The sequence below is a fragment of the Plectropomus leopardus genome, chromosome 5, assembly GCF_008729295.1.
Source record: "Plectropomus leopardus isolate mb chromosome 5, YSFRI_Pleo_2.0, whole genome shotgun sequence".
Lineage (NCBI taxonomy): Eukaryota > Metazoa > Chordata > Actinopteri > Perciformes > Serranidae > Plectropomus > Plectropomus leopardus.
In genome coordinates, this window is record NC_056467.1 from 30696224 (window position 1) to 30711100 (window position 14877).

At 38.8% G+C, this 14877-nt stretch overlaps 1 protein-coding gene across 3 annotated transcripts in view; it reads right to left on the minus strand.

The window, feature by feature from the left end:
- Positions 1-2607: 2607 nt before the first annotated feature.
- The window catches only part of mark4b (MAP/microtubule affinity-regulating kinase 4b), a 71404-nt gene continuing 59134 nt past the window's right edge, over positions 2608-14877 (minus strand). Inside the window, exons 16-17 of one of the 3 annotated variants that reach the window (XM_042486201.1) lie at positions 7034-7078; positions 2608-3412 (exon numbers count right to left, since the gene is read on the minus strand). In XM_042486201.1, the coding sequence (XP_042342135.1) occupies positions 3079-3412; positions 7034-7078 (379 nt within the window). In that variant the 3' untranslated portion in view covers positions 2608-3078. Of the gene's footprint in view, positions 3413-7033; positions 7079-11973; positions 12215-14877 lie in introns of those variants that run through there. The other 2 variants (XM_042486203.1, XM_042486202.1) reach the window with 2 other exon arrangements.

The window sequence follows — 14877 nt, forward strand, 5'->3', positions numbered from 1 at the left end:
ATCTTATAGAAAATGCACAGCCTTTATGGGTGTTTGAATCTGTGGCTGCTTAACGTTTAACGGTTTGATAAGCAACAAGAAAAAACTTTTAGCTTCATGTGCACCTCACAGGAAAAGAAGGGAAGGTTTGTTTGTTTTTTGTATCATACTGTGTTGAATTTCCATGATATTAGGAAAAAAACCTGGGGAAAAAAAAGAAAAAAAAGTAGACTGCCCATTGCTGTGATGGCGCAAATTTTGAAGACCCACTTGTCTGAAAAATGTCCCACTGGACCAAAAGCCCATTTTTCCAACAGCATGTTTTCCATAAAACAAACACCCACTGCTCCAAAGTTCTATTTCTTTGAAAAGGACAACCTGATCGCCAACAAAATGTCCACATTGTAAAACCGCAGATATTTTACTTTTATACATTATTTTTTAGTAGATACATTGAAAATTAAGCCTTTGTTTCTCAACAACGCTGTGTTGAATGTGTGGTTTGGTTTAGGCAAAAGATCCACTTTCTTATGGTGAGGAAAAGATCATGTTCTGGCTTAAAAGACTCTCGTTTGGTGGCACAAAAGCAGCTGGCAAAGCCGGGACGGGCCAGTGAAAACCCCCGAGGAATGGAGGTTTGGTGCCGTAAAACTGAAACTAACTGCAGGGAGTGTGTATTTTTGGACAAACAGGACTTTGGGGTCATTATTTTTGTGATAATGGGCTGTGGAAAAAATGGGTATACGGTTGCTTTTTTTTTTTTCAGACGAACAGCGCTTTAGAATTTTATGCAGCTGGTGCCATCAGAAAGCCATGTCATTTGACCAGTAATCTGTAAAAGGGTCAGTTTGTCAAGCTGAAAAAAAAAGATTTTCTTGACACAGTGAAAGTTTACGATATGTGCTGGAAAAATATTCATGTTGTTATGGGTAAAAATTGTAGTTCAGTTAATCGTTAAACAGACAATATTTATATGAACTTCTAGTTAAATTAGTGTTTACTGGTCTCAGAATAATAGATTCTGATGGGTTAATAAAGCCAGCTTTTCCAATCTTAATAGAGTAAACTAGCTATACAGACGTCTCAGGTCACACCAGGGACTGTTTATAAAGATGGACGACCCGTCTCCCACTGTGCAAAAATGAAGCCAAAATATCCGGGATACAGCCACTACCATCTTGTGCTGCTGACATCATTTGGAGCCAGAGTGCATGGTAGCAATCTCCATGGTATCAAGTTCACGCTGAGTCACCAGGAAGAGCGCCAGGCTTTAAGGCAAATTATACGTAGTAGCCAAAAGTGGACTTACACTGTCATGTGATGCTATAGGGCCCAGAAAGACCTTTTCCCATTTAGGAACACTGGGAAAGAGACGTCTGTAAACTAGTGGATACATTTTTGTGATCGTCAAAACATGACATGACTCGTTTACTATCAAGATTTAATCCATTCAGTTTTAAGCATTTGGAAAGCCTATAAGAGCCACAAGATTAAATTATTTCATCGCCATTCAAGCTAATAAGAGGCTAAACCGGAAGTCAGCTGCTCCGCTAGCAGAGTTTAACCGCTCGAGCACAGTGCACATGCTGTATAGGCCCCGTATTGCGGAAAATCGGGGTACTTTCATGCCGTGGGAATAGAGCTATTTTGCTTCATGCTCCACTGAGCAGCTCTCATAGGAATGAACAAAACCCTGCCTTCATGGCTGTGTCCAGATTTTCTAAATACATCCATGGTTAATGCCTATTCACCCATCCGCACAATCATTAGCAGTACCATTGATCGAAAGCACACCTATTGCCAATTATGTTTATCATGACGTCTAACTCTCTTTTTATAGCATCGAATTACTAATCAAAATCAAACTGTCAGAAAAATTAACATACATCAGTGTGATAAGAACTATCTAAAATGACAGAATGACAGAATTTTGGAGAAAATGATTTGATGTGTACTTTGAGTTTTTAGTTTGACCCATCTGATAACATGGAGGGAATGGGTTTTATGACCTATCCTGCAGCCAGGCACTAGATGGCGATCGAAATGTTTTGGCTTCACTTTTGGGGAGCTGTTATGTCGTCCATCTTTTATACAGTACGTGGTTAAAATATCGTAAAGTGTCACCTTTTGGCCTGTGCACAGGCAACTCCAGATCAGAAACTCATTGTAAAATAAAAAGCTTACACATCTTATTGTGTAATAAAATCTCAACCGAAGAGTGTATGTAGGGAGCAGAGCATGTTCAAATGATCAGATTATCAGCCCAGTTTGTACTATCAGGCAGCTTTGCTCCTCTGTGAGCAGCTCACATGCCTGCCATCAGTGCAAAGTAGAGATACTGATAGCAGGCAGGGAAACGTTTAACCAGAAAAGGTACAAACAGAAATTAAAATCCCAACTGAGCAGTGAATGGGCGTTACCAGTGGATGGGCAGAAAGGCTGCGATACTTCATTCAGTCTGCCACAAGTTCTCTGCATTTCTGCATGTCTCCCTCTGGAGGCCGGAGGTCAGACTGCAACCTCTCTTCTGAAATATGTGACGCCTGCTTCCAAGAAACGACAACAGATGTCACACTTCTGCCCATTTTAAAAGCATTAAAGAAAGAAAATAAACTTAATACACAAAAATTACAAACGTTTCTTTAAATAGCAGCTCTTTAAAAAGGAATGATGACAACAAATATGATACAATAGGAAAAACAACGTCAACAAATCATCAATCTCCATCATTCTCAGCAACATCATTCTCATCATCATCAAACATGAAAAAAAAAACAACCTGACCCATGGGCTCACATAATATGGAGGTGGTGGTGTGTTTCAAGCAGGGGTCGTAGGTCACTGACAGCTCCAAGGTCAAGGGTCATTGTCTGCCAATGGCGGTCTATCCGTGTCTGTGCATCCGTTTGTCTGGCTGTGATTGGTGGCATCAGGAGAGGAGGGTCTTTAGCGGAGGCAAGGCATCGCTAGATGCATCAGATGAGGTGGAGCCCAGGGAGGAGGAGGAGGAGGAGATGGTTTCTTTCTCCTCTTCCTCATCCCTCCTCATTCTTCAGCCTGTCCTGTCTGTTATTCGATCTGCCCCGCCTCCGGTCGCCCTCAGAGCTCCAGCTCCTTGGACACTTTGGTGGCGATGTCTCTAAAGGCTAACGGTGCCCCCCACAGGCGTTTGAACCTCACACCGCTGCTCTGGCCCAGCCCGCTGGGCAGCTGGCAGACCTCGGCCTCAAAGGCCACGCGGGCGCCGGCTGCTCCGTGGGTGCAGGACAGGAGGAAAGGCCCGGCCAGGTGGACCTGGCAGCCGCAGCCCTGCGCCGCCTCACGCAGTGCTAGCACCACCTCGGCCGGGTCGCGGGGGCTCCGCACTCTCACATCCCATCCGCATCGGGGGGTCCGGGGCTCGGCCGCTTTCTGATGCCCAGATAGATGGCGACTGCAAAGGGGGACAAAAGGGGTGATGCACAAAGAGGATGGAGGAGGAAAAGTAGGAAAACAAAAAGGTTGATATGGATGTTTACAGGAGGAGAGTTAAAAGGGTTAAAGATTTGGAGAGTAAAAATAAAAGAGGAAATCAAATGTGAATGTAGGAGCAAGTATAAATGAGAATGAATATTTATGTTTTTGAGTTTATGAGATATGGTTGTGTGAATGTGAATGTGAATGCATGAGTGGTTAAGGGGAGGGGGAGGAGAAGAACAAGGATTAATATCATACATTATTGGATTTTTATATCTCTGTGGCAATCTAGATCACTGATAAGTAAACATGCATTTTCTAGTCTAACAACATCTTATGCTATACAATGAATGTACAACACCTCAAATTAACTGCTCACGTCAAGGATTTGGGATTGATAAGATATGTATTTCGTTCTTGATTGTGAGATTATACTCAAATGCATATCATTAATAACACACTGTACTGATAAATCACTCTTAAAGGGGTAGTTTGAATCTTTGGAAGTTGGGTTCAATGAGCCCATAGGCTATAGTCGGTGTATGCAGAGGATGTCAGTCCGTATGCCCCCAAATTTTGAGAAGCAGGCTGGAGTTTGACACAAAAACTAAACAATGTACTGCTGTGGACGGGGTCAGCAACAAAACATGTTTAAGCCACCAAAAAAGATCAATATCAGTTTAAGTGTATACTATATTTTGAATACTTTCACAGTGTTATATCAGTGTCAGACAAGGATTTCAGTCGGGGAAGTGAAGCTGTTCTATTGCCCCCCCTGACAGCCAGACTCCACTCAAAAACAGTGATTTAACGTCTCTGAATGCAGGAGCTGCTGCTCTACGGCTGCCTTGATCACTTGGTTAGTTAGTGTTATTGTGGGACATTTTAAAGGGCTAATTAGTTTGGAATCACCAAAATCACATGATAACACGAACAAAATTACTGATCGAGGCAGTATTAGACCAGCAGCTCCTGTTCAGCAATGTAAAATCACAGTTTTTCCTAAAGAGAGTCTGATACCTCTGACAGGAACACAGATGTGGAACTGAAGATCTCAACTGTGACTCTGACAATAAAGGAAAAAAAAGCTTGAAAATACTCTCCCCATGGCATAAAGTTAAATGTTTGTTGTTTTTTTTTTTTTTAATTTGCTAAAATACGTTTTGCTGCTGCCCTCATCTGCAGCAGTGCATTGCTTAGCCTCCTGGGGGCATGTCGACTGCTGCACTGTAAAGTTCTGACCAGTAGATCTTAAAAGGACGTAAATATACTATTAAATTTAATTTATGTTCACTTTATATCTAATTGTCAAGTTTGCTTAAAATTTGTTATTATTAAAAATATGTTAACAAAACAGAACTCACTCCTAAATTCATCATTGGCAAAATCCTCTTTGTCATAATCAAGTTAGGTCAGACTAACTTGGTTTACTGAAGTTGCTAACACTTAGAAAGAACAAGGTTATTCCAGTTGTCCTTTTTAAGTTACAACTACAAAAATTAAAAAAAAAAATTAAAGTTAAGAAAAAAATATGATTAATAATTATATTCACTTCCTTTTTCAAAGCAGTCGGTTTCCAAGATTATTTTAAGTAAGATCAACTTGTCAGATTTTACAGTGTGTTTTATCTATGTAATATAATGACTATGGATATTTACCCCATAAAACCCCACTTCAGAAACTCTAAAACCAACCAAAAATCCATCTAGGACCAACTAACACACATAGATCTCAACACGTCAGCCTGCTGGTGTAGGAGGGTAAAGAGTTTCAGGGACTGAGCTGTTGATAGACAAAATAAAAAGTTATTTCTTGTTCTTAAATCAAAGGTTCTACCTACAGGGATCATCTACCACAGGGAGAACCACAGACTGTTAGCTAACATCAGCCTGCTGCTCCTGGTTTACCTGCTGTTTTTAACCTGAGACTGAGACTGGGCTGACGCAGCTGAGGCTGAGAGGAAGTACACAAAACCTTTAATAGCATATCAATAAACTGACACTGGTAACTCAAAAAAATACAATATCAATGTAGGTATTGTAAATACTTTTGTTGTATTCAACGCACTAATTGCTCTTTTTTTTAATGGTTGCTTTTTGTCACAGTTTTTACGTATCCTATCAAAGTGTGTCTGCCAAAATAAAAAAGTTAGATACTTTCTTTACATTGTTGTGTGTGATTGTTCTGCATGTAAGAAGTGAACGTACCAGAATAATGACAGTGTACTGCTTATGACCTGATTTAGTTTAAACATTTTACAAGTGTATGGGGAATATAGGACGGTTGGGATTTGTGTTTGACCATTTATAGCATTTTCAGTTCTCGATGATGATGACTGGTTCTTGATTTTGAAAGATCCAGGTGAGAGAAGTATGCATATCTTTCTGTTTTCTGTACATTTGAGCAGAAAATGTGCATTGTCAGTATGAGCACTTTCAAATCTATTTTACTTTATTTCCTTGTGTCTTCGTCACCACAGAGAAAAGAAAAATTCCCATGCTCAAGTTCCCATGCTGGATCACAAACCAGATGCGTGACTTCATGTAGACTTCTGATGTTTAGAAAGTGATCAGAAGGAAAAACATCAGGTCTCAGTAAAACCTGAGAATGAAAACATTTACAGCTGCAGCCTGAATACAACGCTTCTGTTTATGACAAATTCTTGTAAATGCACTTTACTTCTAAATTCTCTTTTAATTGAATTATCTTCAGACTGGCAGAGACTATATGGTATAATTTAACATTTTAGATAACTAATCTGTTTTCTTGCTGGAGCTGGCAGATGGTTAGCTTAGCTTTGCATTAAGATTGTAGAGAGCCAGGCTAGTTGTTTCCTCCATATTCAAAGGTAACAAAGCACATATATTTGTCCTTTTCTTTTCTTTTTTTTAACCACTTTCATATTTAATTACTATATTGTTACTGATTTTGTAATGTTCTGTATAGTTACCTTAATCCTTTTTGCTCTATTTGTCTGCTTTTATCTTCTTGTTAAGTACTTTGTGACATATGTGTTTTAATTGTTATTCTTAAAGCTTCTTAAAGAAGAATGCAAGTTGCATTTAAGAATTTTTAATGCCACTTGGGATAAAATATAAGACCAATTTTACAATAAAAAATGTGGACAAAGAAATGGATGATTAAATAGATGCTACCAATTGTTTTGAGATTTTACGATACAATGTAAAAAAAAGATTCATTAAATCCTAATTTACTTGTCTTTGCATTTTAAGATTTTAAGATTCATTTAAGATATTATTATATCAAATGGCCAACTCCCGTTTACACACAAATGCTTTTGTACAGATTATGTAAGTCATAACATATTTGTTTATCTGAAAGAAAGCAAATAAGAACATTTTTATAAAATGTTGAACTATTTTTTTTAAACAACAGCAGTAACAGCATCATTCATATGTATCACACTATCTCACTTAAGAGTAAACTAAAGGTGTTTAACATCCTTTAAGCACATGGCATTTATTTGTGATTAATATTATGAAAAGCAGGCTGCTTGTGATGCTGCTGACACACAAGATTATTCTACTGGTTCACTCTGCATGCCAACGTTTGAAAAAATATATAAATGTGAACTCACCTTGTGACCGGAGATCTGCTGATTCTCTCAGGTTCGTCTGTGACCCTCAAGAGGAAGACAAACGGATCCGTTAGGAATCAATCAAATGGCCAGTCCATTTTTACACCAATTCCCTTCCTGGCTCAACCCCCACCCGACACACACACTTCCTGTTTTTATGCACCTAATCACTGCATCAAGTCAATCCAAGTCACATCACAACACAAGACTCGACAACTCGTCTTCAAATCACAGATGGATCATCCCCAGCCTACACTCACCACACTGGAGCACTGGATGGATGTGACACAACAAAATGTCAAAGTCAGCGACAAAACAAATGAGAAGGATAAACAAATGTAGAGGGAGTGAATCCAGAACAGGGAACCAGGTCTTAATAGACAAAAAAACCCACATTTGGCCTATCTAATTGATCTACACCTCATAATCTAACGAGCATTTAGGGTGAGTCCAACTCCACTTTTGATACTTTGAAACCTGGATCGACATCAGTTTCTCATGTCACGTTTGGCTGGCTGTCACAAGCATCTAAACCTTTGAAACCTGAATAAATTGGTTTGATTTCTTTTGGAAACATGGCCAAAAAAGCAGTGAGCAACGGCAAAATGAACTGAGAATTAGTGAAGTGAAAAAAAAGGAAGAGAGAGAAACATATTAGAAAAAACATTTAAAAAATAATCATTTCATTTGAAGTAAATAAATTTAAAGTTAATTTTATTTGCATTTCTGGCACTTTTTTCAAGCTATTTTCTTGTTTGTTTTTATATTAGTGTTATTTATTTTCTTTTTATTGTGTGCTAATTTTCAGGTAATTCCTTGCTAATTTTTCGATAATTTCTTGTGATGTTGCTCATTGCCGTCCTCCAAAGATTTTCTCAAGTTTCAAGGAGCTAAACTGTTTTTGTTTGGGTTTGTTAGTTTTTGCAATGTTCCATTTCATCTCTTACTGTATTTATGTACTTATATTGCTCCCAATATCCCCCCCAACATTTCAAGTTTGATTGAAAGTACGTATAGCGTTTGTTTTGTTTTTCTAAGTATTAAAATCAGGTGTGATCTTACTTTGTATGTTTGTAGCTATGTATCCCTTTACATGTTAGAGAGTAGATTATTGTGTTGCCACATCAGAGGGCCACACAGATCCAGGATGCCTGATCCCATGGCGGCTGTGGGGTGCACTGGATTTCAGTTTCCTCTGCTCCACCGACAGACTGTCAGGTTGGAAGCTGCTTATTGCACTTTCCCTTCATGGCCACCAGAGGCTGCTGGTGCTATTCTCTGTGTGCCGAGTTCTTTCCCACCAACCTGGCAACCCGATCTCTATTCCAGGAACTGGGGGTGGCCTGGAGGGGCCAGTAAGAAGATTTCATTGACAGATTTTTTTTTAAACAAATGAAACCTACTCTATGTGACCCCGGTTCTGACCGAGAAGCTGTTGCAGGGCTGTGGCTTTAGATCGTTAAGATTCGATTTTTGTTAAGTCTGTGTCTCAGTGTCACCTCTCTCACAGTAGCATCCACACAGATAATCACTGGGATACGCCCCAGCATTTATCATGTTATCCAAATAATTATCCAGCAAATATCTGGAGGGTTCTTCCTGTTGGATTAAAACCTCAATCCAGCAACTCTGTTGGGAACACCATGGTGTTGATGAACAAATCTTTTGAAATCTTGCATCAGCACAAGCCTGAACTCAACATTAATTATGTGAATGTTTTATGACTGAAGAAGTGGAGGTGTCCCATCAAGATTAAATGACCTTGTCTTTCTTGTCTGGGTAGAGAAAGAGAGTAATTCCTCCCCCAGAAACTGAAGCCAAAGTCGCCTTGACGAGTGCATTAAGTTGATGACCAGAGTTGGGAGTAACACCTTACTTTACAACTTTATAAAGTTTTATTATCATCCCACTACTTCTGGTGGTTGATAAATATGTAATGCATCATAAATGTCTGCTATAGTTTTTTTTTTATAAAGAATTGTATAAAATACATCAAAATAAAATGATTTTGTGTCTATTGCTTTGCAAAGTGTAAAAAAGGATTGAAAACTGACTTTTGTTTTATCTTAAGGCCTGTCGAGGTCATCATAAATAAATATATCTATTGTTTTATTGCACTGCTTACTTTTAATTATATTGATGGCTACAGATAAAATATGACACCTTTTCCCACTCTGTGCCACAGCAACACTAAAATAACATAGTGTGCACTAATAAGAGAACTGAAGCAGGTATTTAATAGTTACATAAAAGTTACTTTCCCTACTAATTACTTCTATGCAGTAACTGGTAAAGTAATTGAATTACTTTTGAGAGATGTAACTGACTAAGTGCTTATTATTAGGAACTTGCACAGCACTGCTAGCGCCTATCTGTGTATAAACTGTACAGTATGAGTGTCGCATTGTGTGATCTGTATTAAGGCTGAGAGGAAGAAGAGCAGAAAGTGACGGAGCGAGAGAAGCTAGCAGCAGTGTAACGGGACAATCTGCTTGTATCTTGAGGGAGAGCTGTGCAAGATCCCCGTTTAAGAGGAGGATAAATCTTGGTTACATAACTAATCCTGATTTAAAACGGCAGTGACGCTGGGTCAGTCAGTCAGGATGACTGGTGCAGGCTTCTTACAAGCATCTAGCTCCTGCAGAGGGCTCAGACACACGCTGTGTGCTCCTAATGTCACAGCTTCAACGCTACAATGATCCAGACCAAATCATTTTTACTCAGACATGAAAACATCTAAACTATGCCAAACCAAAAGTTCAAGGAGAGGTCATGTAAGAGTGTAAACCCTTCCTGGACGCAGTGATGCACACTACATTAACAGTAGTGATGAGGTCAAAGACAGTGAACAAACCTCTCTCTCAGATTTTAACACTTCTCTTCATCCTTTTCCTCTGTCTTGTATAAAACACCAATAAAGCACCCCACCCCCCTTTCCTGTCTGTCCAGGATCCCACAGCCCTGCTGATTTGTTAACAGCATGAGTAAACATATGGTGTTGATTACATGACTCAGGCTAGTACAGTGGAGTTGCAATAAACTCACTTACTCCAGATGACACACAAAAACATCTTCACAAGGTCGATTATTCTAAAAACAAGTGTGTAACAAACTTGAACTCTCGCATCTACAAATTAATCCAACTTCACCCCTTTTTGTCCCAGAAAAGCAAGACTGATGTGTGTTACTGTTGGAAGAAGCTGTGACACCTACAGCCTCGAGTGAGAGCTACAGCATGAAGCCCAGCCAGCAGAGACATAAGCAGTCCACACAGACAGACAGACAGACAGACACAAAGACAGACAGACATTCAGGCCGACAGCTGCTGATCAAAGTTTAGTCACACAAACATACTGTTTTGAGATAGAGCTGCTCTACAGGAAGAAACAATCTTGTTAAGTTTGCTGGGTAAGAATAAACTCGGCACTAGCTTTTTTCCCAGCTGATTCAGTATGTTGGACTGATGTCAGAGCCTGACGGTGAATGAAATTACTCGGATTATCAGTTCAGTTCAGTGCACAAGTATTCTCAGTTACAGATATTCCACAGCTGCATGGACGGTGCAGAGATACAGAAGACCCTGAAACACCCTACAATCTGTTGTGAAAATTATTCAATATTGTAGTATTTGAATGTAATCATGCGTATTAAAAGTAATCGTATGAATGTATGATTCATCCCTGGTCATGGTTTAGGTACTTTCGGAGGCCTCAGAGTCCTTCACTGTCTGCATGCAGGCATGTAAGGAGGCTCCCGGCTGAGGCCTCTGAAAGTACCTAAATTATGACCATGGATGAATCATACACTCATACAGTCACTATTCCAGTCACTATTACAGACGGTATGAGGAAAATAAAGTGTTTTTTGACCAGTAAAGCATGTAAAGGACAGCTTTAGAAGTGTGCAACATCTCCCACAGCTGCAAACTTTTGTAAATCAAATCTAAGACTTCAAGATATCTGGGACAGGGTTCCTGCAGCTTTAGTCCAATTAGATTTAAGACTTTTTAAGGCTTTTTTAAATGCCACTTGGAATGAGGTTCAAGACCAATTTTCTGATAAACAAAATTGAAGAGGGACAATTTTATGTTGCCCAAATGTTTGCCTCAAATGTTGAAATAAAAACCCTATTTTGAGCAAAACACACTGAAGACAATGAACATATTATATTATCATAAAAATATCTATTTGGTTTACCAAAAGAAATGGAAAATATTTGACACCCTTGTTTGGTTTTCTTTGTGTTTGTGTTTGCATGTGAGATTCCACTGCTTGGATTTTGAACATGACAAGTTTAAAAAGAGGAATTTATTAACAAAATAATAGATGCAACCATTTTGAGATTTTACAGCACAACATAAAATCCTACTTCCCATGACTGACCATTTAAGTAATTTTAATACCAATCAAGCCTTACTGTTAGATTAATGAATTCAATGCCTTTTGAGACTTTTTAAGGATCAGCGGGATCCCTGACCTCGGAAGGCCTTTCTTTCCCCCCGAGGAAACAGAATTAAATGCCTTTGAAGACTTAACTGTGACCTGCAGATACCCTGTTTGGATTTCCAAGTATTTCATTAAATTTAATTCACAAGATTAGCCAAAATTAGGTCAGGTTAGGTCATTTAATCTGTAAGCAATTAAACTGCATAAAAATCCCTATATTACGATATATATCAATAGTGAGATATCAACAGATTTTATTTATACTGCCCACTTCTATTAATCCCCTTTCAAACAAGCAAACATAACTCTCCTTGGACTCTTCTCGATGGAACACATATTTGAAGAGAAACTACAGAACTGCACTTTATGTGGAAAATGTAAACCAAAAAAAAAGAATCGATTTCCCCTCTTATTTACAAAGAAAATGAGGTTTTGTCTTGGAGCCAGAGCCCTGCAGGTTGAATTGAACTCAAATACTGATTGAATTCCTGCCTGTAGAAAAGCTTTGCCTCAGATAAATGTTTGTATAACTAAACTACGACCTGCCACAGACAGCGAATGAAGGGTACAGGGGATGACGGGGCACCAGCAAGCAGGCAGACAGTCGGACAGACAGAAGCAGCAGCCAGAAAACATGGGAAAGGAAGACTTACTAACTGTTTTTGTCCCCTGTGGGAGGGTGCAGCCCGACATGGACTTGTTTGAGCTCTGACGTTTAGAAGGGTCAAGAGTGACCCTGGGAGGAGAGAGGAAGAGAAGGAGATGAAGAGAGGATGAGAGGAATGGATAAAAAAAGGAAAATTACCCGCAGAAAGTCAGAGAGACATTGAACAAAAGAGAAAGCAAGTGATGGGGGAAGTAGAATATAGAAGATGACAGACAGTAAGAAACACAGGTAGAAGAGGCAGAGAAGTACAAATCAAACTGTAGTTCAGGTAAAAGAAGGATAGAAGACTGGCAGGTGACTGGCAAGGAAAAGCAAAAGTTGTTAAAGAATCAAACAAACAGATAAAGCAACAATAAGCAGCAGAGAAGAACTGACTGTGAAAGACATTCAGTATGTCCACCTGACCAGCAGACCTGGGTCAAATAGGTTGCTTGTTTGTACCAGCTTAACTCTTCAGAACCTCGATCAACATTAGTTTTCCACCTTTCCCAAGCTATTTAACCCATTGTAATCTGTGCTCATGGTTTGATTTCTTTCAAAAAATGTGGGAAAAAAAGGCAATGACCAACCTGGAATGTCCAGGAAATCGTGAGAAGTTAGCAAAAGGTTACAAGAAAATAACTGGAAAATTTGTGTTAAAAAAAGGAGGGAGGTTTATTAGAAAATTAACCAGAAAAGTGAAAAGTGTCCATAAAACTAGATTTATAATAATGAATATCATATTTTTAAAATTATGATAGAGAGCAAAAATGTATACATATGTATTTTCTTTAATATGTGCCACTTTTTTGGGTCAGGTTACTCGCATAAGAACAGCAGCTGATGAAAGAAGCTAAAAAGTGCAGTGAACACAACTGGATTTTTTGGAAACTGGAACTGGACTTTACCATAATATGGTTTAGATAGAGGGTTGGAACAAGATTTGGCTCATGTATTGAACACAATTGTTGAGGATACAGGAGATATTTGCTAGTATTGTATTCATCAGTCAACTTCACCACTGCAGGATGAAATTTTGTATCCATTGCCAAAAGGAAACCATTTACTTCCCAGTTCTATTTGACAGTTCAGTCAAATATAATTTTTACTCATTTGTCTCATTCACCTGCTCTTTATTTACTTACTTTATATAAATACAAACGTCACTAATTATGGTGATCACTAGTTCCAAATTGTCTGATCCATCAGGATCAAATGCTGCCAAGTTAATGAATTCCTTTTATCGATGCTGGCCATAGACTGTATAATAATGGACGTAGCTAATGTGACATCAAACATGAAGCCTTGAGTTTGGCATGCCAGACGATGCCATCTTGTTTATTTGTAGCCAAAACTGGCCATATCTAGGCAAGAGGGTAGAGCTTTGGAGGAGCGAGGGTTGGATCTGACTGAGAGGCTGAGGACATTATCGGCAGACAGCCTGTCTCTCAAGCTGCTCTGCTTTTAAATATGCACTACTTTAAGGCTTAATACAATTAAAGCAGGTGAGTTATATAATAATTCAGCCCCCCAGTATAGTTGTCATGCATGTTGAAATTAGCTACAGAGACCAAAACCAGTTTTTGTACCAGGCTGTATTCATGTTTTTTTTTTCCTTTAAAGCTAGGCATTTTAACATCTCTGTATATGGATATTGACTCTGTTTTGAAGCCAGCTTCAAGCGGCCATTAGAGGAACTGCAGCTTTTGGCACTTGTGAATGGGTTTTTTTTTCAGCCTCAGATGTTGGCACTTGATGCCAGTCGGCACGTTTTTCTGCCAGTTGCACGTTGCAAAACAGAGAGGTCAAACTTATGCGTCTACTCTGCTGGAAGCTTGGAACATGAAGGAGTTATGGCGTTATATGGTGTTACAAAACAATTGTTATAATTATTCAAAAATGAAAATAGAAGTTTGTTTTTGTTGATACAAACAATTATTAATTCTACATTTGAAACTTTTTTTTTTATTTTTATTTTTTAGTACAACTGTGTAAAACATGTAGCATTTTTTTCTGTGTAGCATTTTTTTCTCCATACCGTGAAAAATCAAATGTCCATGGTATGATAACCAGCAACTTTCATACCAGGGTATGCAGTTTCAAGGAATGATGCTGCAACCCTAATGCCTGTAAAATGATAAATTAAAGTAAATATGGAAAAAGCAGCAATATGCTAAAACATATTTCTATGCAACATGAGCTTAAATACCAGTAATTCCACGTATAAGACTCCACTGCTTCACAACTCAGCAGCATGTCTGTTACACAGAGTAAATATTTTGTGTTTTATACATATCTTAAGTGCTGTTTCACTGGGCTACATATGTTTTTTCCTGTTGGATGAGGCAGACAAATTTTAAACAGCAAATGTTGTGGGGAGCAGCTGGTATCTGGCAGAAATCCTACAGCTGTTGTCAGGTATGGGAAACCAGACTCCTACTTTAAGCAAGTCAAACAAACAGAAGGAATCATGTTTAACACTATTGGACCCAGGTCTGAAGCCTGTTAAGCTTCATCATTAGAGGAAAAAAAGCTGATAGGTTAGTACTGGTTAGGGAATAGACGGTGAGAGGCAGCAAAGTTAGCTGATTGATCTTCATGTACACGTTTACAGCAAAAGAGCTACACTTTCCAGAATTCGGCCAATACATATACAGACTTTCACAGGCAGTCTGGTGTCACCTCACCACATGTGGATGGTTAGCACGAATCATCAAACATATTCAGTCCTTAAAATACTTGCAAATGTCAGA